General features: G+C 46.9%; 1 protein-coding gene across 1 annotated transcript; it reads left to right on the top strand.

The window, feature by feature from the left end:
- Positions 1 to 10,280: 10,280 nt before the first annotated feature.
- On the top strand, positions 10,281 to 23,725 carry LOC139833002 (putative disease resistance RPP13-like protein 1). The gene is made up of 3 exons (XM_071823030.1): positions 10,281 to 10,694; positions 20,893 to 23,282; positions 23,399 to 23,725. Exons 1-2 carry the CDS (start codon positions 10,305 to 10,307, stop codon positions 23,278 to 23,280), a joined length of 2,778 nt encoding a protein of 925 aa, XP_071679131.1. The 5' UTR covers positions 10,281 to 10,304; the 3' UTR covers positions 23,281 to 23,282; positions 23,399 to 23,725.
- The last annotated feature ends 132 nt before the right edge of the window (positions 23,726 to 23,857 follow it).

Genomic DNA, 23,857 nt, shown 5'->3' with positions numbered 1-23,857 from the left:
ATTCCCGGTGATCAGTGGTCATGGTATCAATGAGGCGCTCCGCTGCCTTCCGCGCTTTCCTCTCCTCATCTAGCTCTGCCGTCAATACGGTGTTGGAGTTCGTGGAGTCCTCCACGACCTCCGCCAACCTAGCCTCAGCTGCCACCCGGGCGTCCTTCAAGGCTTGCTCATGCCGAAGCGCGGCTTGCATGGCCTGTTCCTTAAGCTCCCCCAAGGCGGTCTTCTGAGCATCCAGTGCCTCGTTGTGCTCCTTTAGAAGCTGCTCTTTCTCGCCTAAGTACTGGAAAGAAAAGTTTTAGCAAGCAACAATAGATGAAATGAAAAAAGGAACGGGTTAGCCGGAAAAGAAAGGGTGGTACCTTGAAGCTTGACAACCTCGGCCTTAAGGGCCTCGATGGTAGCTTCTGGAACAACTGTTAAACAAAAGGATGCATAAATATCAGAGAAGGCAACATTCCGGTAAAAAGATGTCGGAGGGAAAAGGAACAAAACAAACCTTGGCAGTGGCTGTGGGCCTCGGCAAGGTCCCGATGCTCCCACAGAAGCTCCTCAAAGAGTTGCTTCCGGGCGTCAGCAGTGCTCTGTTCAAAGGAAGATGGTTGTGAGAAAGAAAGAAACAAGGTTTCAACCCGAAACTCGGGGACTGGCAGTGCCGGTTTCACGCTAAGTTTCTAGGATAAGTTTTGCGCTAAGAACAAAGTTCTTAACCCGAAACTCGGGGACTGGCAGTGCCGGTTTCACGCTAAGTTTTTAAGATAAGTTTTGCGCAAAGAAACAAGGTTTCAACCCGAAACTCGGGGACTGGCAGTGCCGGTTTCACGCTAAGTTTTTAAGATAAGTTTTGCGCTAAGAACAAAGTTCTTAACCCAAAACTCGGGGACTGGCAGTGCCGGTTTCACGCTAAGTTTTTAAGTTAAGTTTTGCGCTAAGAGCTGCGCTCTCACCACAAAACTCGGGGACTGGGAGAATAGACAAGATCCGGAAAGAAAAGAAACCGGCATCAACAGAAATTATAAAAGAGAGTTGGTAAAACTTACCACCACATTGTTGGTAGCATCGTACCAGGCACTGTCGAACTCTTTCACGGCGCGTTTAAGCCGCGTGAAGTGTTCTTCAGTGGATCGAGGCCCAGCAGGATCTGGTGCCGGAAGGCGGTCCTTCCCCAAGCCGCGGGTAGACGCGGAGATATCCGCCTCATTCCACTTCTAGGCATAGGGGAGGAGGTGCCCCAGGTCCTTGCCCGCGCGCTTCAGCTCAACAATCCGGCCCAGGAGGCCGGTAGGCTTGTCTTGTACAGCAGCAGCGGGACCAACGTGCAGCACCACGTCCTGAGAGCCGCCTGAGGCGTCGCCCTCCACAGCCTTGCCGCGGGAAGCCCCGGGCTTAAGGAACTTGGTGATCTTGGGGGTCTCGGACGGCGCCGCTCGCTTGGCCGCGGAAGGTCCTTGGCTGGGCGGCGGTGTCGGCGTGACCTCGGGAGGAGGAGAAAATACCGGCGCGGAAGTATCCGGCGCGGTAGGGGAAGAACTTGATTGTTTCTTCTTCTTCTTCGGGGGAGGAGGAACCAAAGGTTCCGCCTGCCCGGCATCTGTCTGGCCGGCGCCGATGTTGCTGGCGCCGGTATCTTGAGTTTCTGGAGGGGAGGTGAAGTCCTCCTCCGCGCGGTGATCAGGAGGTGTTGGGGCCGCGCACCCCGAACTTGTAGTGCCTCCCGAAGGGGAGGCAGAGGTGTTGCCGGCACCAGATGGTACCGGACTTGAGTGAGGAGGAGGAGTTGAAGTCCTCGCGGAGCCGGCAGAGCCAAGCTCAAGCGCAGGGCTGAAAGAAAGGAAAAAGAGAGCGAATTGGAAAAAAGCAACCGGAGAAGAATTCGGTGGAAACAAAGAGAGCATAAAGAGAAATAAAAACTTACCCGGAAGACATCGGCATCCGCTTCTGCTTGTAGCGCTTGGTGCTAACCTGCTTCCCTCCAATGACTTCAGTCCGAGGGCGTTTGGCAGAGGGAGCATGGCTGGGGCCGGCGCCAGCAGCAGGAGGATCGCTCTTCTGGCCCTCGGCCATGAGTTTATCCAGAAACTCGTCGCCAACCTCGGCCTGCAGGGGGGGCTCGTGCTCATGGACCTGTGGGTTGTTGCTGGCTGAGGGAATGTCTACAGAATAGCAGTAACAAAAAGAATATAAGAAAACGAACAGAAAGGCTACCTCGAGCAAGGTCAAGTCATCAGACGAACCAGCTGGTTCCGGCGGAGACTTGCCGAGGCGGGAAGATGGAGTCCGGCCCATCCTTAGATCCAGCCAATGAATGACGGGATCCGGATCGTACTTGTCCAGGGGCCTCTTCCGGCAAGGGCCTCGCCGGTCTGAGTCAATCCGGGGGAAGCGGGCCTTAGCCTGAAAACAAAGGAAAGAAAGGAGATTAGACACAAGTACAAAAGTTACCGGTAATACGACCTGAGCCGCATATCTTCTTACATCTTTGGACGGAGGATTCCTGGCGCTGAGAGGGCAAAGGCCCCACTCCCAGTCATCCGGCATGTCCGTTTGACAGATTTGGCCAGCCTTTAGGACCACATCCTCTTTGCTTAAGGCCAGGCCGGTGATCTTGGTGGGATCACCGGGGCCGTACATCTCACTAATCTTGTGAGCGCGCTGCTGAAGGGGAAGCACTCGGCGGCTGATGAAGGCGCGGATGATATCGTCGGAGCAGATGTTGGTGTCCTTCATCAACCTCAGCATGAAGCGCACCACCCGGTTCGTCTCAGCATGATCCGTACCGGGGTTGTACTGCCAGTTAGTCTTGGCGGGCGGCGCCGGGTTGAACGCCGGTAAGTTGATGAGGTCGACGTCGCCCGTGTTCTTCACATAGAAGAACATCGTCTGCCACAACCGGCAAGACTCGAGGCCGTTGAACTTAAAAAAGGGGCTCCCTTGGCGGGAGCCGATGATGCAAGACCCGCATTGAACGGGGGGTTTGGGCTTAGGAATGTCTTTGCCCTGGACCGAATTGATCCGAAGGGAGAAAAAGCGAGCAAACGTCTCGCGAGCGGGACGAATGCCAATGTAGCCCTCCATGAAGGCCACAAAACAAGAAAGATAAAAAACGGCATTGCCGGGAAGGTGGTGAGGTTGGAGACGATAGAAGTTGAGGAATTGGCGAAAGAAATCAGAAGCAGGAAGGCCGAAGCCACGCTCAAAGTGAGCAAGGAAAACAACGACCTCACCGGGTTCAAGCACCGGTTGGATCTTGTCGCCTGGAAGCCGGCAGATGACTCCTTCCGGAATCCTCCTAGACCGGTAGAGCCAGTCGATCTCAAACTGGGTCACGTCGGAACCTCTCCAGGCTCCGCGTGTCTTGTCCTTTCCGGAGGCCCGGCTAGATGTGCCGGCCTCTTGTTTCCGGCTAGATGCCAGATCCATCCGGGCAAGGTCTTCGGTTAGCCCGTCAGAGGCGCTACTACCTTGGTTGCTAGATGTGGCAGCGGGGAGAGACCCTTCGCTAGACATAAGGATCTAGGAGACGCCGGAATCTACCAAGAAACAGTTTTCCCCAAACGGACCCTCGCGCGAAGATCTACGAGTAAGAGGAAAAGCAAAACAAAGAACGGATAAATACTCTACCGCCCCCAAGATCCGAAGTGCAAGAAAGAAAGGGGTAAAGGCGCATCGGGCCTAACCTGAGGCGGCGGAGTCACGGAGGAAGAGGTTCGCCGGAGGTACGGTGAGCCTGCGGTCGCCTATGACCACCGTCGACGGCGAGGCGGAGGAGTTCGCAGAGAAGCACGAATGCGGCGGGCGCGGTGAAGTTGCTGCTGAAGATCTCCGCGCAGCGAAGTCCGGCGGAAGCACGGCGTGAGTTCGCCGGGCGCCGGAGCTTGAGCGAGCGATGGTGGACGAAGAGCGGCGGAAGGCACGGAGACGAAGAGCACTGTGCGCGAGGAAGTGGGGAATGCGAGAAGAGGAAGAAGGAGCGGCGGTTGCGCTTATAAAGAAGAAGGGAAGTGGGCCGAAAACCGCTGGGCCGTGGCGGTTCGCCTCGCGGCCCGCGGCGGTTCGCACCATGGGCCACCACGTGTCGGCGAGATACACGCGAAAGAATAGGAAGCCACACGGAGGCACACAGGAGATCCAAAATGGCTAGTGGGATCCGCAGCGGTGCATTAAATGAGCGTGCGGGAGTCGAAGCGAAATGACAACTGACACTGGCGCGTCAGTCACAGTGCGCATGTCTCTGTCAGGCACGGGGCCCGAGATATTCTCGACTTCGCCGAGGAGGTGTTTAATGATTAAGGTACCGGAAGACAAGATACCGGAGAATGACTTACAAAGAAAGATAAGTAAGATCCGGGCAAAGATGCCGGATCCGAACCTAACGCCGGATAGATCAAACCGGTATCCAAAGACGTAAGAACCTGGCATGGTCTGTTGGATAGAATCCGCCAGACTATACCAGCTTCGGGGACTAATGTTGGGGGGATGACCCCCGGTATGCCAAAGGCATGCCAAACCGGATGGTTTGAGCCATCAGGATACCGGTTAGATGTTCATGCCGGAGTCTAAGATAGGCGTTTGGCTGAACAGGTTATGCCGGTATCCTCATAGGAGGGATACCGGAACCGGATAGAAAAGGTACCGGGCCACCGGAAGGAAGGGCTTGTCGGCAAGGCTGGTCAAAGATCCTCTCCAGAGCTAGAAGACAAGGATGAGCTAAGCAAAGTAGCTTTAAACGAAGGGCTGACGATAAAGAAGAAGATGACGGAGAAAGAAGCCGGAGGACGTTAGCTTCCCTGATTAAAGAAGACCCCGGTGTCATCTATGATTAAAGTAGCTTTGTAAAGCAGCTTTGTACAGTAGCTTGGAAAAGTAGTTTGTCCAGTCAAAGATGCCATTAGGGTTTCTTGCACTGTAAGCCACCCTCTCCCCTATATAAGGAGAGGGGGCAGCCCTCCTTGCGGGCAGGTAGGTACGCGTGGAACACAGAGATAGAGAGAAACCTGTAACTTGTGTGAATCAATGAACATGGTGATCTAGAGCGAGTTCTTCCTTGTGTCTTTCTTCTTCAACCTCTGGCCTTGGCCAAGTTCTTGAGGAAACCATCCGGAAGTTCATCCCACCTGATCACAAACCCTCCCCCGAATCCTCTAGCGTCCATTCGGCCCCAATCTAAGCCATCCTATGGCATCTGTCTGTTCACCACGACGACACTCTTGGCATAATTCTTGTCTTGCTTTGTTGTGTGCAGGGAATCAAGAGTATAATCAAGTGAAGATGAAGATAATCAGATTCAAGCATCTTATGAAACTAGACTTGTAATTTAGGATAGGTCATTATTTGTAATCTTCTTTTTCTTATTTGAGCAATTCTTGTAATGTGTTGTATTATTTATTTCTTTTCTCTTATGAATATTGTAATGACAATGTAAATTGTGTGATAATCAATAAAGCTCAAAGTTTTCTCTAATGAGCTTTACTTTATTTAATTGCTCATATTGTTTATTATTTATAATTTACTTAATGAATTTCCTCACAATTCAATATTCAGGGTAATTATTTATTGTTTGAATTTGAAATTCAAATTCAACTTTGGTTTGAATTCAACCATGACACTTCATTTAGAATTCAATCATGCAACTTAAGTTTGATGCAAACTCTCCCCTCTCTTCTCAAAACCCTAAACTAGTTAAGTGAGATGCAAGTTTGTCGCACTCTCGAAACCCTAACCCTGTAAGGTGTCGAGAGAGAAACTTGTCCCCTTCGATGCAGTTTTTGTTTAAAAGCGCGAAATTTCCCCAGAATTTACCATGCAATGCACATCCCTTTCTAAAATCTACCCCTCGATCGTCTCTAAACCTGGGACATTACACCCCCCGGATAATCCGGCCTCTGGGACAAAACCTGGTCAAAATCCGGGCAAATGTCCGGCCCCTATACTGAGCAGCAATTCCTGAGGTCCTTAGCCGATTTCGAGGGGGCCGGATATTTCCGAAATATCCGGCCCGGATATTTACGAAATATCCGGCCTAAGCAAATGATACGTCTCCGACGTATCGATAATTTCTTATGTTCCATGCCACATTATTGATGTTATCTACATGTTTTATGCACACTTTATGTCATATTCGTGCATTTTCTGGAACTAACCTATTAACAAGATGCCGAAGTGCCAGTTCCTGTTTTCTGCTGTTTTTGGTTTCAGAAATCCTAGTAACGAAATATTCTCGGAATCGGACGAAATCAACGCCCAGGTTCCTATTTTGCCCGGAAGCATCCAGAACACACGAGAACCACCAGGGAGGGGGCACAGGCCCACCAAACCCTAGGCCGGCGCGGCCAGGGGGGGGGGGCCGCGCCACCCTATGGTGTGGGCACCCCTTCGACCCTCTGGCGCCGCCTCTTCGCCTATTTAAAGCCTCCGTCGCGAAAACCCTGATGCGTTCGACGAAACCCACAGAAACCTTCCAGAGCTCCGCCATCGCGAAGCCAAGATCTGGGGGACAGGAGTCTCTGTTCCGGCACGCCGCCGGAACGGGGAAGTGCCCCCGGAAGGCTTCTCCATCGACACCGCTGCCATCTCCACCGCCATCTTCATCACCGCTGCTGCTCCCATGAGGAGGGAGTAGTTCTCCATCGAGGCTCGGGGCTGTACCGGTAGCTATGTGGTTCATCTCTCTCATATGTGCTTCAATACAATAATCTCATGAGCTGCCTTACATGATTGAGATTCATATGATGATGCTTGTAATCTAGATGTCGTTATGCTAGTCAAGTGAATTTTACTTATGTGATCTCCGGAGACTCCTTGTCCCACGTGTGTAAAGGTGACAGTGTGTGCACCGTGTGGGTCTCTTAGGCTATATTTCACAGAATACTTATTCGCTGTTATGAATGGCATAGTGAAGTGCTTATTTATATCTCTTTATGATTGCAATGTGTTTTGTATCACAATTTATCTATGTGCTACTCTAGCAATGTTATTAAAGTAGTTTTATTCCTCCTGCACGGTGTAATGGTGACAGTGTGTGCATCCGTGTTAGTACTTGGTTTATGCTATGATTATGATCTCTTGTAGATTATGAAGTTAACTATTGTTATGATAGTATTGATGTGTACTATTCCTCCTACATAAGCATGAAGGTGACAGTGTGCATGCTATGTTAGTACTTGGTTTAGTCGAATTGATCTTTCATGCACTCTAAGGTTATTTAAATATGAACATTGAATTGTGGAGCTTGTTAACTCCGGCATTGAGTGTTTGTGTAATCCTACGCAATGTGTTCATCATCCAACAAGAGTGTAGAGTGTGCATTTATCTATTCTGTTATGTGATCAATGTTGAGAGTGTCCACTAGCGAAAGTCTAATCCCTAGGCCTTGTTCCTAAATACTGCTATCGCTGCTTGTTTACTGTTTTACTGCGTTACTACTGCTGCAATACTACCACCATCAACTACACGCCAGCAAGCTATTTTCTGGCACCGTTGCTACTGCTCATACTTATTCATACCACCTGTATTTCACTATCTCTTCGCCGAACTAGTGCACCTATTAGGTGTGTTGGGGACACAAGAGACTTCTTGCTTTGTGGTTGCAGGGTTGCATGAGAGGGATATCTTTGACCTCTTCCTCCCTGAGTTCGATAAACCTTGGGTGATCCACTTAAGGGAAACTTGCTCCTGTTCTACAAACCTCTGCTCTTGGAGGCCCAACACTGTCTACAGGAAAAGGAGGAGGCGTAGACATCAGCAAACTGCAGAAACACCAAAACTAAAACGGGCATAACTTTTGCATCCGGACTCCGATTTCGATGATCTTGGGCTCGTTGAAATCACAACAACGAGCTCTACAACAATATGCATAGAAACATAATAGTCCAGCAAAGGAGGATAGAAACAAATGATGAAAGGTTTGACCTATCTCAAAAAGACATACCGGTAAAACCTCCAATCTTGAAAATGCAACAAGTTGCCCATGGAAAAACCATTCTCAATGAACTAGAGCTTGTCATGAGAATAAGCACAAGCTCTAAAACATCACATGGATAATATCCAAATAAAACCAAGTAAGATGATGAACCAAACTCGAAAACGCAACAAGTGATCTATGCGAAATCCGTTTTCGATGAACTAGAGCTTGTCATGAGAATAAGCACAAGCTCTAAAACATCACATGGATAAGGTCCAAATAACAACCAAGAAAGATGATGCAAGGATGCAAAGGTTTGAGCTCTTTCCGAACGATACGATCGAGATACTCACTCGAGGGCCCTCTTGATAGTACGGTAACTAAACTATAAACCGGTCTCCAACTACACTATGAGACCGGTGAGAAAGAAACCCTATCAAGAGCAAACCTTATACTTGCGCATTCCACTTGAGCTCGATGACGACGATCTTGACCTCAACAAGATGGAACGCCTTTCTTGCTTGTGCTTGCTTGACGAAGTCTTGTGGATTGCTCCCCCATAATCCACCATGGGAGAGATTCTTCTTCGGCGCATCTTCACATAACCATGACCACCATGTGGATGGCAAGACTCAAGCAAAGGATCTCTTCGAGATGGCTCATCTTGAACTTGCACTTCATTTCTCCATGGCAAGATTCAAGCTTATGAACTCTTCGAGTTGGCTCATCTTGAACTTACACTTCATTCTTCATTCTTCATCATATTGATGTCTTGAAGTAACTTGAGGGCTCACTTCATCTTCATCTTCAAGACATACTTGACACTTGATATCCTTCATCAATTTCTTTTTATTGCAACCTTGAAGCCACCAAATGGTTCAAGAATTGCCTATGGACAACTCCTACAAATATAACTCAATGCAAACATTAGTCCATAGGGATTGTCAACAACTCCTACAAATATAACTCAATGCAAACATTAGTCCATAGGGATTATCATTAATTACCAAAACCACACATGGGGGCTCCATGCACTTTCAGTTGAGCCGGTGCTCATTGGGCAGGCATCTCACCAAGCGTAATCTATGTATCAAATAATAGCCTTACCAAGACTGAACCGTGTTGCGTGGTTAGCTTCTCAGACCAATGAGGGCATGTACATTGCGGAACGCTTAGATGGGCGCTTAAGCGAACAAAATTAAATTGCCGGAAATCGGATTATCTGTAAGCGCTCTCGCTCACAACGCTAGGCGCTTATTTGGGATGCTAGGAAAAATGGTTAAGCGCTCGTCTCTCCAACGCTGGACGCTAGCGATTTTCCCAGGAAAAGAAAAGGACAGACGAAGCAGACGGGCCGATACACACTTCCCCTCTCAAGCTCTCTATCTCGACGACGAAAACGACCAGGCCCTCCCCTGGATCCCCACCGTCTCTGCCATCTACTCCTGTCGCACGGCCTTGCTGTTCGATTCACGCCATGGATTTGATGCTAGTTCAGACGACCTCACGCCGCCATGGATTTTCGCTCCTCCGCGCCGCCATGTTAGGCCTGGCGGGATAGGTTCGCTGCCGCTGCACGACGACCACCGGAGACGGCCAGCCCCCCGCGCAGGCTCCTCCGTGGCCCTCGGCGAGGCCTACCTATTTGTAGGCTTAACGACGATCTGTACCCAGTGATAGTTTGCTTTGCACGATTGATTGTGAATTCCGTTAATTCCGTTGTGGAAAGCCTCAGCAAATTCTCCAAGATTTTCTTTTCTAGCATCTGGGGAGTGGGGATAGCGCCCGCCGCTGGTCAGAGTAGCTCGTGGGGGAAAAAAGAACATTAGCGCCGACGTCTTGTTTTGCGTCGACGCAAGGTAAAATCCCGGGATCTGGTGGGATTCGGGGCTAACCGCTGGGAATTTGACCCTAGCGCCTGGCGTTAGCGCTCGCGTTGTCGATGCCCTGATAAGATGATAGAACCGACCCGTCCTGACTGGAAACTTCATCATTTTCATGGTCAACCTGTAGTACAATTTTATCATATATATTAAGCATGTTGGTTATTAGATAACATTGTTGTCCCGTTCAAAAAAGAAAGATAACCTTGTTGTGAATTAACCAAGCCAATGTGATACCTGTGCATTATTGCGAAGTCTTAAGACTACTGAGTCATGTACACCAACTACCATTTCATAATATTAGAATAAACGAATCAAGTCACATGTTGATATCAAGTTGTCCCTTATTATAACCCAAACCAGTGAGAAATAATGTATCGTGTTCAGGAATCTCTCTCAACTGGTATTTGTTTATGTTACTTAGCTGTCTTCAAGACCGACCAGGTGCGTTACCCTGCAGGGTCAATGTACACACATATCCTGCAGCCTTAGCTAGCCTTCTCCCCCCTCTCTGAAATCTTGCAATGGCAGATCCAATTAGCATTGGTGCTGCTATAGGATGGGGCGTAACCGCAGTAGGCTGGCTCGCCTCACCCATCATTCCTAGGCTCCTCAACAGAGGTTTCGCCCTCCTCGAGTTCAACGCATCAGAGAAGCTGAAGATACTTGATATACAAGTTTTACAACTGCAGCGGGTGATGGAGGTAGTTGATGAGAGCACTTACAGGGTTCGCTTGGAGCCACTGCTAGAAAAGCTCAAATCTGCTTTCTACGAAGCCGAAGACATCTTGGATCGTGTTGAGTACCAGAGTCTCAAGAAGCAGATCCAGGATGCCAAGTTGAGCGGGAGCAAGATGGATTTGCTGAAGAAGAATCTTCGGTCTTCCATGCCAAGCTCCCCCCTAAAAGATGAGGTTCATGTGTTCTCCTTTGTTGCAAGTATTCCCATCTTTTTGTTCCATGTAGATATGTGTTAACGAGAAAAACTAGGGAACTATAGGTACCAAGAAGAATACGTTCTCACCTATTTTCCACAGTTATCTAATTAGATAGATTATAAGATCTTGATATACAGTAAGAGATACTATGCAGATTGTTACGAAAAGTAGGATTAGTTACATATATATAACAAAGGTGGGTGGCAGTGGCACCGGGAAACGCATACACGGTTCACATTAGCTAGGGGAACTCAAGCAGACGGCAGCGCATAGAGTAGATTAGCCAAGTTATTCTGGAATCATCCAAGACTGTTCCACTCCCACTAGCAGCGTTCTTCCACAAGCTCCTCTTCCTTGTGAAGCTCCGATAGTAGACCGCTTGGTCCTATCCTATTCCTGACAGGACGATCATGCCTCACGATGAACTCTCACTCACCTACGGTGGCGCCGTGGTCATGACTGTGCCAAGACTTAAGAAGGCATTACATCTAGACCCATCCGCCTTGGAACCCACGGCGAACACACGTAGGAGTCAAGGCATACCGCAATTGTCATGAACAACAGAGATCAGTGAAGTATCGGACGTGTTGAGAATATGCAGTGCATATATACTTAAGAATATTCTAGAAGATTCTAGAAATATGAGACCGGTGATTCCCAACATAGCGCCTAGCGATGCCTAGATGAGCCTAGTGATCTCGTCAACTTACTTGGAACTGTAGCGGTGGGAGCATGGCCATCACATTCAGGATCTTGCCGACCTTCATTGCGCATCCGCCTCGGCCTTCGATGAACTAGATTTCCCTTCATGCTGTTTCCGTTTTAGGTATTAACATGAGTCATTTTACAGTACATCAAAGGATTTTGGTCCGCTTATTTCCGTGATCCAATGGCCCATATCACCAATACTTCAACAAAATTAAGGCAGTATATTTATTCGGCAGGGCTGTTTAAGGCACTTCACTAGTAGTAGTCCCACGCTCGGTGTCGGGGTTTCGTATCCGAGAGGACACGGGTACATCGTCAAGACCCACAAGGTTATGGACCACGGGGGCTAGAAGCCACGCTCCAAGCTCAACATCGACATGTCGGGGCAGGAGCAGCAAGACAGAGAGACACGTCGTTTTACCCAGGTTCAGGGCTATTGTGGTGAGGTAAAACCTCTACGTCCTGCCCTGCAATCTTGCTTCAAGAGGAGTATGGTGTACAAGGTGGTGGTGCTTCTCTTCCCCATATCTAGATGGGATCTGCTCAAGGTGGAAGACGATGGCGCCATCTAAAGAGCATCTAAAGAGAATCGGATCTGGGGAGAGAGTCTGGAAAAAGATCGAGGTTCCTACTAGGCAGCTGCCTCTCCTTTTATAGAAGGCCTTGGCCCTCCACCCTAAGAAAACTTGGCGGAGGGGAAACCACAGAATGGCCTAAGGAGAAGGACAGGTGTCCCTGACCTAACCATGGACTTGGTCCATGGCCACACCAACTGGCTCGGCTCACAGGGAGTGGTTGTGGACGATGTCAAGACCCTGTGCTGTACCTGCACCGTCCACCCCGCACCTTTTGGAAATGGGGCAATGGCCAGCTAGCTTTATGCAGGCAAACTTGGACCTTCACTCCTCTTCTGTGTGCGCATTGACTGGCGTCATCCTTCAGTAGCGTTGCTCCTATGTGACCGGCTCATGATGGCATCTTGATGGCATCTCTTGAGATACCTCTCGCGGAGGGAAGCTCCATGACGCCTTCTGGTAGTCTCGAAACGGCTAAGTCCCGGACACTTCGTGAGGTATCCCTTGGCGAGATGTTCCACCTCTCGTGGAGACCTGTTGTCTCTCAGAGAGGTCCTCCTTGTCTTCTGATAATGGGCTATCGCGGGGCCCAACAGCAGGTGTACATGGTACCATGGGTTCCATAATACCGACAGTAGCCCTCGGGGGCCTGGTCCGCACGATCCAGCTGCGAAGGGTCAGGGACCCAACAAGCTGCGGGTCCACGCGGTGGCACGCATCGAGACGCGCTTGTCCATGTTGGATCGCCCACGTTGTTCCTATCTCAGCCGTGAATCCCAAACGGACTCCACCGGGGCGAACCGTTGGATCCTCCATGATCGTGGAACCGTCAAGTCCAATCCGTCGCCTTGGGAACTGCCTATGCGCTTGATGCGTGTGGTTGGCACGTCCGTTGGGAACCCCAAGAGGAAGGTGTGATGCGCACAGCGGCAAGTTTCCCTCAGTAAGAAACCAAGGTTTAATCGGACCAGTAGGAGTCAAGAAGCACGTTGAAGGTTGATGGCGGCGAGATGTAGTGCGGCGCAACACCAGGGATTCCGGCGCCAACGTGGAACCTGCACAACACAACCAAAGTACTTTGCCCCAACGAAACAGTGAGGTTGTCAATCTCACCGGCTTGCTGTAACAAAGGATTAACCGTATTGTGTGGAAGATGATTGTTTGCGTAAAACAAGAGAACAAGTATTGCAGTAGATTGTATTTCAGTAAAGAGAATTGGACCGGGGTCCACAGTTCACTAGAGGTGTCTCTCCCATAAGACGAACAGCATGTTGGGTGAACAAATTACAGTTGGGCAATTGACAAATAAAGAGAGCATGACCATGCACATACATATCATGATGAGTATAGTGAGATTTAATTGGGCATTACGACAAAGTACATAGACCGCCATCCAACTGCATCTATGCCTAAAAAGTCCACCTTCAAAGTTATCATCCGAACCCCTCCGGTATTAAGTTGCAAAGCAACAGACAATTGCATTAAGTATGGTGCGTAATGTAATCAACAACTACATCCTTAGACATAGCATCAATGTTTTATCCCTAGTGGCAACAAGCACAACACAACCTTAGAACTTTCTCACTGTCCCTGTGTCAATGCGAGGCATGAACCCACTATCGAGCATAAGTACTCCCTCTTGGAGTTACAAGCATCTACTTGGCCAGAGCATCTACTAGTAACGGAGAGCATGCAAGATCATAAACAACACATAAGCATAACTTTGATAATCAACATAACAAGTATTCTCTATTCATCGGATCCCAACAAACGCAACATATAGAATTACAGATAGACGATCTTGATCATGTTAGGCAGCTCACAAGATCCGACAATGAAGCACAATGGGGAGAAGACAACCATCTAGCTACTGCTATGGACCCATAGTCCAGGGGTAGACTACTCACACATCACACCGGAGGCGACCATGGCGGCGTAGAGTCCTCCGGGAGATGAATCCCCTCTCCGGCAGGGTGCCGGAGGCGATCTCCTGGATCCCCCGAGATGGGATCGGCGGCGGCGGCGTCTCTGGAAGGTTTTCCGTATCGTGGCTCTCGGTCCTGGGGGTTTCGTCACGGAGGCTATTTGTAGGCGGAAGGGCAGGTCAAGAGGCGGCACGGGGGCCCCACACCACAGGGCCGCGCGGCCAAGGGGGGGCCGCGCCGCCCTAGGGTGTGGCCCCCTCATCGCCCCTCTTCGTCTCTCCTTCGGACTTCTGGAAGCTTCGTGGAAAAATAGGCCCCTGGGCTTTGATTTCGTCCAATTCCGAGAATATTTCCTTACTAGGATTTCTGAAACCAAAAACAGCAGAAACAAAGAATCGGCACTTCGGCATCTTGTTAATAGGTTAGTTCCAGAAAATGCACGAATATGACATAAAGTGTGCATAAAACATGTAGATAACATCAATAATGTGGCATGGAACATAAGAAATTATCGATACGTCGGAGACGTATCAGCATCCCCAAGCTTAGTTCTGCTCGTCCCGAGCAGGTAAAACGATAACACAGATAATTTCTGGAGTGACATGCCATCATAATCTTGATCATACTATTTGTAAAGCATATGTAGTGAATGCAGCGATCAAAACAATATATATGACATGAGTAAACTAGTGAATCATAAAGCAAAGACTTTTCATGAATAGCACTTCAAGACAAGCATCAATAAGTCTTGCATAAGAGTTAACTCATAAAGCAATAATTCAAAGTAAAGGCATTGAAGCAACACAAAAGAAGATTAAGTTTCAGCGGTTGCTTTCAACTTGTAACATGTATATCTCATGGATATTGTCAACATAGAGTAATATAATAAGTGCAATAAGCAAGTATGTAGGAATCAATGCACAGTTCACACAAGTGTTTGCTTCTTGAGGTGGAGAGAAATAGGTGAACTGACTCAACATTGAAAGTAAAAGAATGGTCCTCATAGAGGAAAAGCATCGATTGCTATATTTGTGCTAGAGCTTTGATTTTGAAAACATGAAACAATTTTGTCAACGGTAGTAATAAAGCATATGCATCATGTAAATTATATCTTATAAGTTGCAAGCCTCATGCATAGTGTACCAATAGTGCCCGCACCTTGTCCTAATTAGCTTGGACTACCTGGATTATCACCGCAATACATATGCTTTAACCAAGTTTCACAAAGGGGTACCTCTATGCCGCCTGTACAAAGGTCTAAGGAGAAAGCTCGCATTTGGATTTCTCGCTTTTGATTATTCTCAACTTAGACATCCATACCGGGACAACATAGACAACAGATAATGGACTCCTCTTTTAATGCTTTAAGCATTCAACAACAATTAATTCTTTTCTCATTAGAGATTTGAGGATGTTTGTCCAAAACTGAAACTTCCACCATGGATCATGGCTTTAGTTAGCGGCCCAATGTTCTTCTCTCACAATATGCATGCTCAAACCATTCAACTTAGTGTAGATCGCCCTTACTTCAGACAAGACGAACATGCATAGCAACTCACATGAAATTCAACAATGAAAAGTTGATGGCGTCCCCAGTAAACATGGTTATCGCACAACAAGCAACTTAATAAGAGATAAAGTGCATAATTACATATTCAATACCACAATAGTTTTTAAGCTATTTGTCCCATGAGCTATATATTGCAAAGGTGAATGATGGAATTTTAAAGGTAGCACTCAAGCAATTTACTTTGGAATGGCGGAAAATACCATGTAGTAGGTAGGTATGGTGGACACAAATGGCATAGTGGTTGGCTCAAGTATTTTGGATGCATGAGAAGTATTCCCTCTCGATACAAGGTTTAGGCTAGCAAGGCTTATTTGAAACAAACACAAGGATGAACCGGTGCAGCAAAACTCACATAAAAGACATATTGAAAACATTATAAGACTCTACACCATCTTCCTTGTTGTTCAAACTCAATACTAGAAATTATCTAGACCTTAGAGTAACCAAATATGCAAACCAAATTTTAGCATGCTCTATGTATTTCTTCATTAATGGGTACAAAGCATATGATGCAAGAGCTTAATCATGAGCACAACAATTGCCAAGTATCACATTACCCAAGACATTTATAGCAATTACTACATGTATCATTTTCCAATTCCAACCATATAACAATTTAACGAAGAAGAACTTCGCCATGAATACTATGAGTAGAAACCAAGGACATACTTGTCCATATGCTACAGCGGAGCGTGTCTCTCTCCCATAAAGTGAATGCTAGGATCCATTTTATTCAAACAAAACAAAAACAAAAACAAACCGACGCTCCAAGAAAAAGCACATAAGATGTGATGGAATAAAAATATAGTTTCAGGGAGGAACTCGATAATGTTGTCGATGAAGAAGGGGATGCCTTGGGCATCCCCAAGCTTAGACAGCTTGAGTCTTCTTGATATATGCAGGGGTGAACCACCGGGGCATCCCCAAGCTTAGAGCTTTCACTCTCCTTGATCATGTTGCATCATACTCCTCTCTTGATCCTTGAAAACTTCCTCCACACCAAACTCGAAACAACTCATTAGAGGGTTAGTGCACAATATAAATTGACATATTCAGAGGTGACACAATCATTCTTAACACTTCTGGACATTGCATAATGCTACTGGACATTAGTGGATCAAAGAAATTCATCCAACATAGCAAAAGAGGCAATGCGAAATAAAAGGCAGAATCTGTCAAAACAGAACAGTTCGTATTGACGAATTTTAAAATGGCACCAGACTTGCTCAAATGAAAATGCTCAAATTGAATGAAAGTTGCATACATATCTGAGAATCATGCACGTAAATTGGCTTAATTTTCTGAGCTACCTACAGGGAGGTGGACCCAGATTCGTGACAGCAAAGAAATCTGGAACTGCACAGTAATCCAAATCTAGTACTTACTTTTCTATCAACGGCTTAACTTGGCACAACAAAACACAAAACTAAGATAAGGAGAGGTTGCTACAGTAGTAAACAACTTCCAAGACACAAAATAAAAACAAAGTACTGTAGGTAAAACATGGGTTGTCTCCCATAAGCGCTTTTCTTTAACGCCTTTCAGCTAGGCGCAGAAAGTGTGTATCAAGTATTATCAAAGGGTGGTACTTCTACAGCGGGGTGTGGGCTTTTCTCAACCAGGCATAGTATATTAGATACATAAGTTTTAGCATCTCCCTTTTCATTAGTCTTAGGCGTGCTACTCTCATCAAACAAATTTTCAGGAACAAGCCAAGCATAGTTATTTTCTAGTGCATCATTCATAGCTAGGAGCTTACATGGTATTGGTGCTTTGATCTCCCCTCCATCATCAATATTATTAGTGTATCTTATTCTATCCATATCCATCTTTTCAAGGAGACTAACAAAATTAGTAGGAGAACCAAGCATATTAAATTTAGCAAACACCTTTCTAGCTTCTCTTGCTAGACCACCAAATTCTCTAAGAAGGGTTTCTAATACAAAATCTTTCTTTTCCCCTTCTTCCATATCGCCAAGTGTGAAAAACATGTGTTGGATTATAGGATTAAGATTAACAAATTTAGTTTCCAACAGGCGAACTAAATGCGCAGCAGCAATTTCATAAGTAGGCGCAAGGTCTACCAAGTGTCTATCTTCAAAATTTTCAATAGTACTAACATGATTGAAAAATTCTTCTATATTATTTCTCCCAACTATAGACCCACGTCCTACCGGTATGTCTTTTGTGGTAAAATTAAAAGGAAACATGATGAAATAAGTAAAGTAAATGTAAGTAACTAATTTTTTGTGTTTTTGATATAGCAAACAAGATAGTAAATTAAGTAAAACTAGCAACTAATTTTTTTGTATTTTGATTTAGTGCAGCAAACAAAGTAGTAAATAAAACTAAGCAAGACAAAAACAAAGTAAAGAGATTGAGAAGTGGAGACTCCCCTTGCAGCGTGTCTTGATCTCCCGACAACGGCGCCGAGAAATTTGCTTGATGCGTGTGGTTGGCACGTCCGTTGGGAACCCCAAGAGGAAGGTGTGATGCGCACAGCGGCAAGTTTCCCTCAGTAAGAAACCAAGGTTTAATCGGACCAGTAGGAGTCAAGAAGCACGTTGAAGGTTGATGGCGGCGAGATGTAGTGCGGCGCAACACCAGGGATTCCGGCGCCAACGTGGAACCTGCACAACACAACCAAAGTACTTTGCCCCAACGAAACAAAGTGAGGTTGTCAATCTCACCGGCTTGCTGTAACAAAGGATTAACCGTATTGTGTGGAAGATGATTGTTTGCAGAAAACAGTAGAACAAGTATTGCAAAGTAGATTGTATTTCAAGAAAGAGAATTGGACCGGGGTCCACAGTTCACTAGAGGTGTCTCTCCTATAAGACGAACAGCATGTTGGGTGAACAAATTACAGCTTGGGCAATTGACAAATAAAGAGAGCATGACCATGCACATACATATCATGATGAGTATAGTGAGATTTAATTGGGCATTACGACAAAGTACATAGACCGCCATCCAACTGCATCTATGCCTAAAAAGTCCACCTTCAGGTTATCATCCGAACCCCCTCCAGTATTAAGTTGCAAAGCAACAGACAATTGCATTAAGTATGGTGCGTAATGTAATCAACAACTACATCCTTAGACATAGCATCAATGTTTTATCCCTAGTGGCAACAGCACAACACAACCTTAGAACTTTCACATCCTTTGTCCTGTGTCAATGCAGGCATGAACCCACTATCGAGCATAAGTACTCCCTCTTGGAGTTACAAGCATCTACTTGGCCAGAGCATCTACTAGTAACGGAGAGCATGCAAGATCATAAACAACACATAAGCATAACTTTGATAATCAACATAACAAGTATTCTCTATTCATCGGATCCCAACAAACGCAACATATAGAATTACAGATAGACGATCTTGATCATGTTAGGCAGCTCACAAGATCCGACAATGAAGCACAATGGGGAGAAGACAACCATCTAGCTACTGCTATGGACCCATAGTCCAGGGGTAGACTACTCACACATCACACCGGAGGCGACCATGGCGGCGTAGAGTCCTCCGGGAGATGAATCCCCTCTCCGGCAGGGTGCCGGAGGCGATCTCCTGGATCCCCCGAGATGGGATCGGCGGCGGCGGCGTCACTGGAAGGTTTTCCGTATCGTGGCTCTCGATGACCGGGGGTTTCGTCACGGAGGCTATTTGTAGGCGGAAGGGCAGGTCAAGAGGCGGCACGGGGCCCCACACCACAGGGCCGCGCGGCCAAGGGGGGGCCGCGCCGCCTAGGGTGTGGCCCCTCGTCGCCCTCTTCGTCTCTCCTTCGGACTTCCTGGAAGCTTCGTGGAAAAATAGGCCCCTGGGCTTTGATTTCGTCCAATTCCGAGAATATTTCCTTACTAGGATTTCTGAAACCAAAAACAGCAGAAACAAGAATCGGCACTTCGGCATCTTGTTAATAGGTTAGTTCCAGAAAATGCACGAATATGACATAAAGTGTGCATAAAATATGTAGATAACATCAATAATGTGGCATGGAACATAAGAAATTATCGATACGTCGGAGACGTATCAGCGCTTCATAAAGACAAAGGAATGCGCAGTTCAGCACGCTCCATCATCATCCTTCTCCACTTCCCCATTCACATGCCTTCTCCGCGCCTCCACATACCGCGCCCATGGATTCCTGCTCCACGGACCCACCGCAGTGACATCGCCGGCTCGGTGCTGCTCTCTGCTAAGCGGGGTCGCGGTCGCCCAAAGGGGAGCAAGGACAAGGCCCCTCACAAAGCTGGGAAACGGAGGGAGTCTTGCCCCTATATCGGGCGTCGGCCTCGTGGACGCCCAATGGAGGTCCCACCGCTCCTCGCACGAGCGTCGAGGCAGATGTGCCTGCCGGTGTTCCCTCCGGCTCGAAGGGGCTTCCAGGCGCCCCCCTAGTGCCTCTCTGGAGGAGAAGCCGCCGGTGAAGCTCTTGTGGAAGGTGTCGACCATGGACCTGCTGCGGGCCCACAAATTCCTGGTGTTCTTCTACGCTTCGAGCCGGACAAACTAAGGTTCCCAGACGGCTTCGCCAAGGCGTTTGCACGATACGACTTGGGCCATGCCTTTCTGCGCGACGGAAAAGGGCCTTTGGGGCGCGCGACTGGGAACGAAACGGCGCGCCCCAAATACCTTTGGGGGGCGTAGTTCTTCCAAGGTATATTTGCTCTTGTGTTCAACTCGGTGGGGGCGTCTTGTCATGGGATCGCATAGCTCTCTTGCACTTGCCAATGGTTGGCTCTTCGCTGCTGGTGGCGATGGTGCTGTCTTGTCGGGCACCTTTCTTTGGAAATTCCACCCAGGGCTAAACTACGAATGAAATCCTCACATCGACATGGCTGCAAGGCATTCTCGCGGGAATCATAAAAGATGAAGGAGAAAGGAATGGCGATAAGGAAAACAAGGCGATGGAGGCGACAGATCGCCGCTTCCCGTAATAAACGGGGCATGAGTTGAGAACACGGATGTCCAATTCAACCTTAATCTATATCTATACCTAATAATAAAGGAGCTAACGTTTCCTTGGTTTGGTCCATCAATTTAGGCTTTCGTGCGTCATTGTTTACGCTTTGTATGTCGCGCGTGTGCGTGTTGGATTCCAAGTCAAACAAAAAAAAGTTGCTCACGGAAAACAAATTACAAATCAATATTTTTTTCCAAAGCTATCCTTGGGCCCAATCAATTTTAACCGTTAGATCTAATATATACACTACACTTAAATGTGTAGTACAATGCACCGTAAAATCTCCCATTAACATCACGGAGACGGAGAGAGGGAGAAGGGAGAGGGTGAGATAGAGAGAGAGCCCTTACTTTGCATTGGGATATGCAATAAGCCTATATTCAGAAAGATTACTTGGTAGGCTCAACTTACTTGTTATTTTTTTTGCAGGAGAGTGGCATGTCAAAATCACAGTTGGCGAAGAGCCTAAATAAGATAGAAAGTGCTGTAAGCGATGCATGTAAAGTTTTGGAACAACTGAACTTGCCAGGCGTAAGTAATGATAATGGGAGACGAGTTGTTTCTACCAGTTCATGTAGTGCAGCCATTACTGTAGGTCCTCTACGAGTAATTGGCCGAGATCAAGATCGTGACAAGATCATAGCAATGCTTCATGCGAACGAACACCAGTGTCAAGTAAATACTGTTAGTGGTACATGTTATTCTGTAATTGGCATTCATGGGATCGCCGGATCTGGGAAATCAACACTTGCACGGTGTGTTTATGATCATGAGAACATGGAAGACCATTTCAATATTGTCATGTGGATTCATGTTTCCCAGAAGTTCTCTTTGGATTCCATTTTCCGTGAAATGTTTGAGGGGGCTACAGGTGAAGAATGCCCGAAATTTAGTAGTCTTAACGTCCTAAAGGAAAGCCTGGAGAAGAAACTTCGTGGAAAACGGATTTTGTTGGTACTAGATGATGTCTGGTACAACAATAGGAATTCGGAAGACCGTGAAGAACTACAGAAGTTAATTTCCCCGCTGCATGTTGGGAAGGAAGGAAGCAGAATCTTGGTGACTAGTCGAACTGAAGCTGCATTAGTAACTCTGGGTGCAGTCAAAGAGAGATGTATTCCAATATCAGACCTGGATGATGAACTGTTCCTTGAAATGTTCATGCATTACGCACTTCAAGGAGCAAGGGTAAGTGACAATGATCGAAGAATTCTTGAAATGATTGGAGAGGATATTGCAAAAAAGCTAAAGAGATCACCTCTAGCAGCCAGGACAGTGGGTTCACGGCTCCGTGAGACACAGACTGTTGAGTTTTGGAGGAGTGTGAAAGATCGGGACCTTTTGAACGATACTATGGGAGCTCTGTGGTGGAGCTACCAGTATCTTGATGAGCAGGTCAGGCGATGCTTTTCTTACTGCAGTATTTTCCCAAGACGACACAGATTGAAACGTGATGAGTTAGTTAAGTTGTGGGTGGCAGAAGGGTTTATAAAGACTAGTAAGCCTGAAGAGGAAATGGAAGATGTTGCTAAGGATTATTTTGATGAATTGTTCTCGGCCTCGTTTCTGCAATTAGGAGGGGAAGAAACATCATATGACATAATTAGAGGTCTACATTATGTTGATTACTTTACAATTCATGATTTGCTGTGTGATTTAGCAGAGGAGGTTGCCGGAAGAGATTACTTCAGGATCGAGAAAGGCTCCACAGAGGAAGGTCCTCAAGAAGGTCCTCAAGATGTCCGCTATCTTTTTGTTCGGGCTTATTATAGCGAGATGCTTATTGAGAAGATATCTGGATTGAAAAACTTGCGCACTCTCATCATCTATCCCACAATAAGTGTTAATTTAACCAAGTGGAAAGTCTTTGAGAGTGTGTTCAATATGTTGGGGGGGCTACGGAAATTGCGGGTACTGAAATTAGGTTTTAGTGGAAGAGATCTCAGCAACCGTTTGATCAGAATCCCAGATTCGATTGGTCGGTTGAAACATCTGCGTTGTTTTTGTTTGGAAACGGTTACACTTCTCAGGATAATTGTACCAAGCAATTTTACCAAACTTTACCACATGCAGGTGGTAGAGTTTCGTGGCTGCCATAGTCTAGCGTTTTCAGGTGATATGACGAACCTCGTCAACTTGCGCCGTGTAATTCTCAGATCAGCTCTGGATTTTCCAGGCGTTGGTAGGCTGACATGTCTCCAAATGTTATCAAACTTCACAATAAGGAAGGAACAGGGGTATGAGCCGCATCAGCTGAAACACCTAAACAAGCTTCAAGACAGGCTGCAGATCCGAGGTCTTGAGAATGTTCAGAGCAAGGAGGAAGCTCTTGAAGTCAATCTCGCTGGCAAGGAAAAGCTTACAGAAGTGGTGCTTGAATGGAATAGTGGGAACTGCGGTCCAGAAGATCACGATGATGTACTTGAGGGTCTTTGCCCATCCAAGTATCTTGAAAGACTAGGTATATGGGGTTACCACGGTATGACCTTTCCGAATTGGATGATGGGCGAGCATAATGGCGGTCCAAAGAATCTTCAACAACTAACATTCGGCGGATGGAGCCAACAGGGACTTGCTCCTGATCTTGGGCCTTTCATTCATCTTCATTCGCTATATATTATTAGGTGCAGCTGGGATGCCTTACCAGGCATGGAGCACCTCAAATCGCTCAAGATACTGAATATCAGCTCGTGTAAGCATATGCAGTCGCTTGGACCACTGCCGAAATCTCTTGAGAAGTTCACGGTCGTGAACTGCAATCCTAAGTTCAAGCGATTGTGTAACGACTACTGGGCCGAATCACGAAAAGATTGCTGATGGTACGTATTCAAATTGCCTTGATGTTTTCTATTTTGCATTGCGTTCAGTAAATGTTACTGTAACTATTAGCCATTCAGATTGCTGCTATGTTTCTGATTCGTTTGGTAACTGTTAGATGTGCGCCCTTTTGCTGAGGACGGGAGACGAAGGAGATGAAGTCCTTCAAAGTATTCAGGTTTTTACTGCCTTCTTCCTTGGGCTAGATACTCTTGTAAACTACCGACGAATGCATAATGGGCATATGGCTGCATGGTACTCCATGCAGTGATTCATGCAACACTGAATGAATTTATTTCTCTACTATGGTTTGTAATAATGTGGAATAATGACCACTGGATTTATTTGCTTCCTATGATTTGTAATACTGTCGAATGCATGATGAACCCCAGATTGTCTGATTCCTATCGTCTGTAACACTAGAGAATCTAGTTTGTTTACTGTCCTTTGTTGCATTTTGGAATGAATACTGGGGCTACCAGGGAAGGTTACCAAATTGAGCGGCCCAGAGCATATTTAGCGTCATTTGGTGGACCTGCTCCTGATTTTGTTTTCTCATTCATGTCTGGAAGAAACA

Source organism: Lolium perenne, chromosome 7, assembly GCF_019359855.2.
Source record: "Lolium perenne isolate Kyuss_39 chromosome 7, Kyuss_2.0, whole genome shotgun sequence".
Lineage (NCBI taxonomy): Eukaryota > Viridiplantae > Streptophyta > Magnoliopsida > Poales > Poaceae > Lolium > Lolium perenne.
This window is presented reverse-complemented; position numbering and strand designations above follow the sequence as displayed.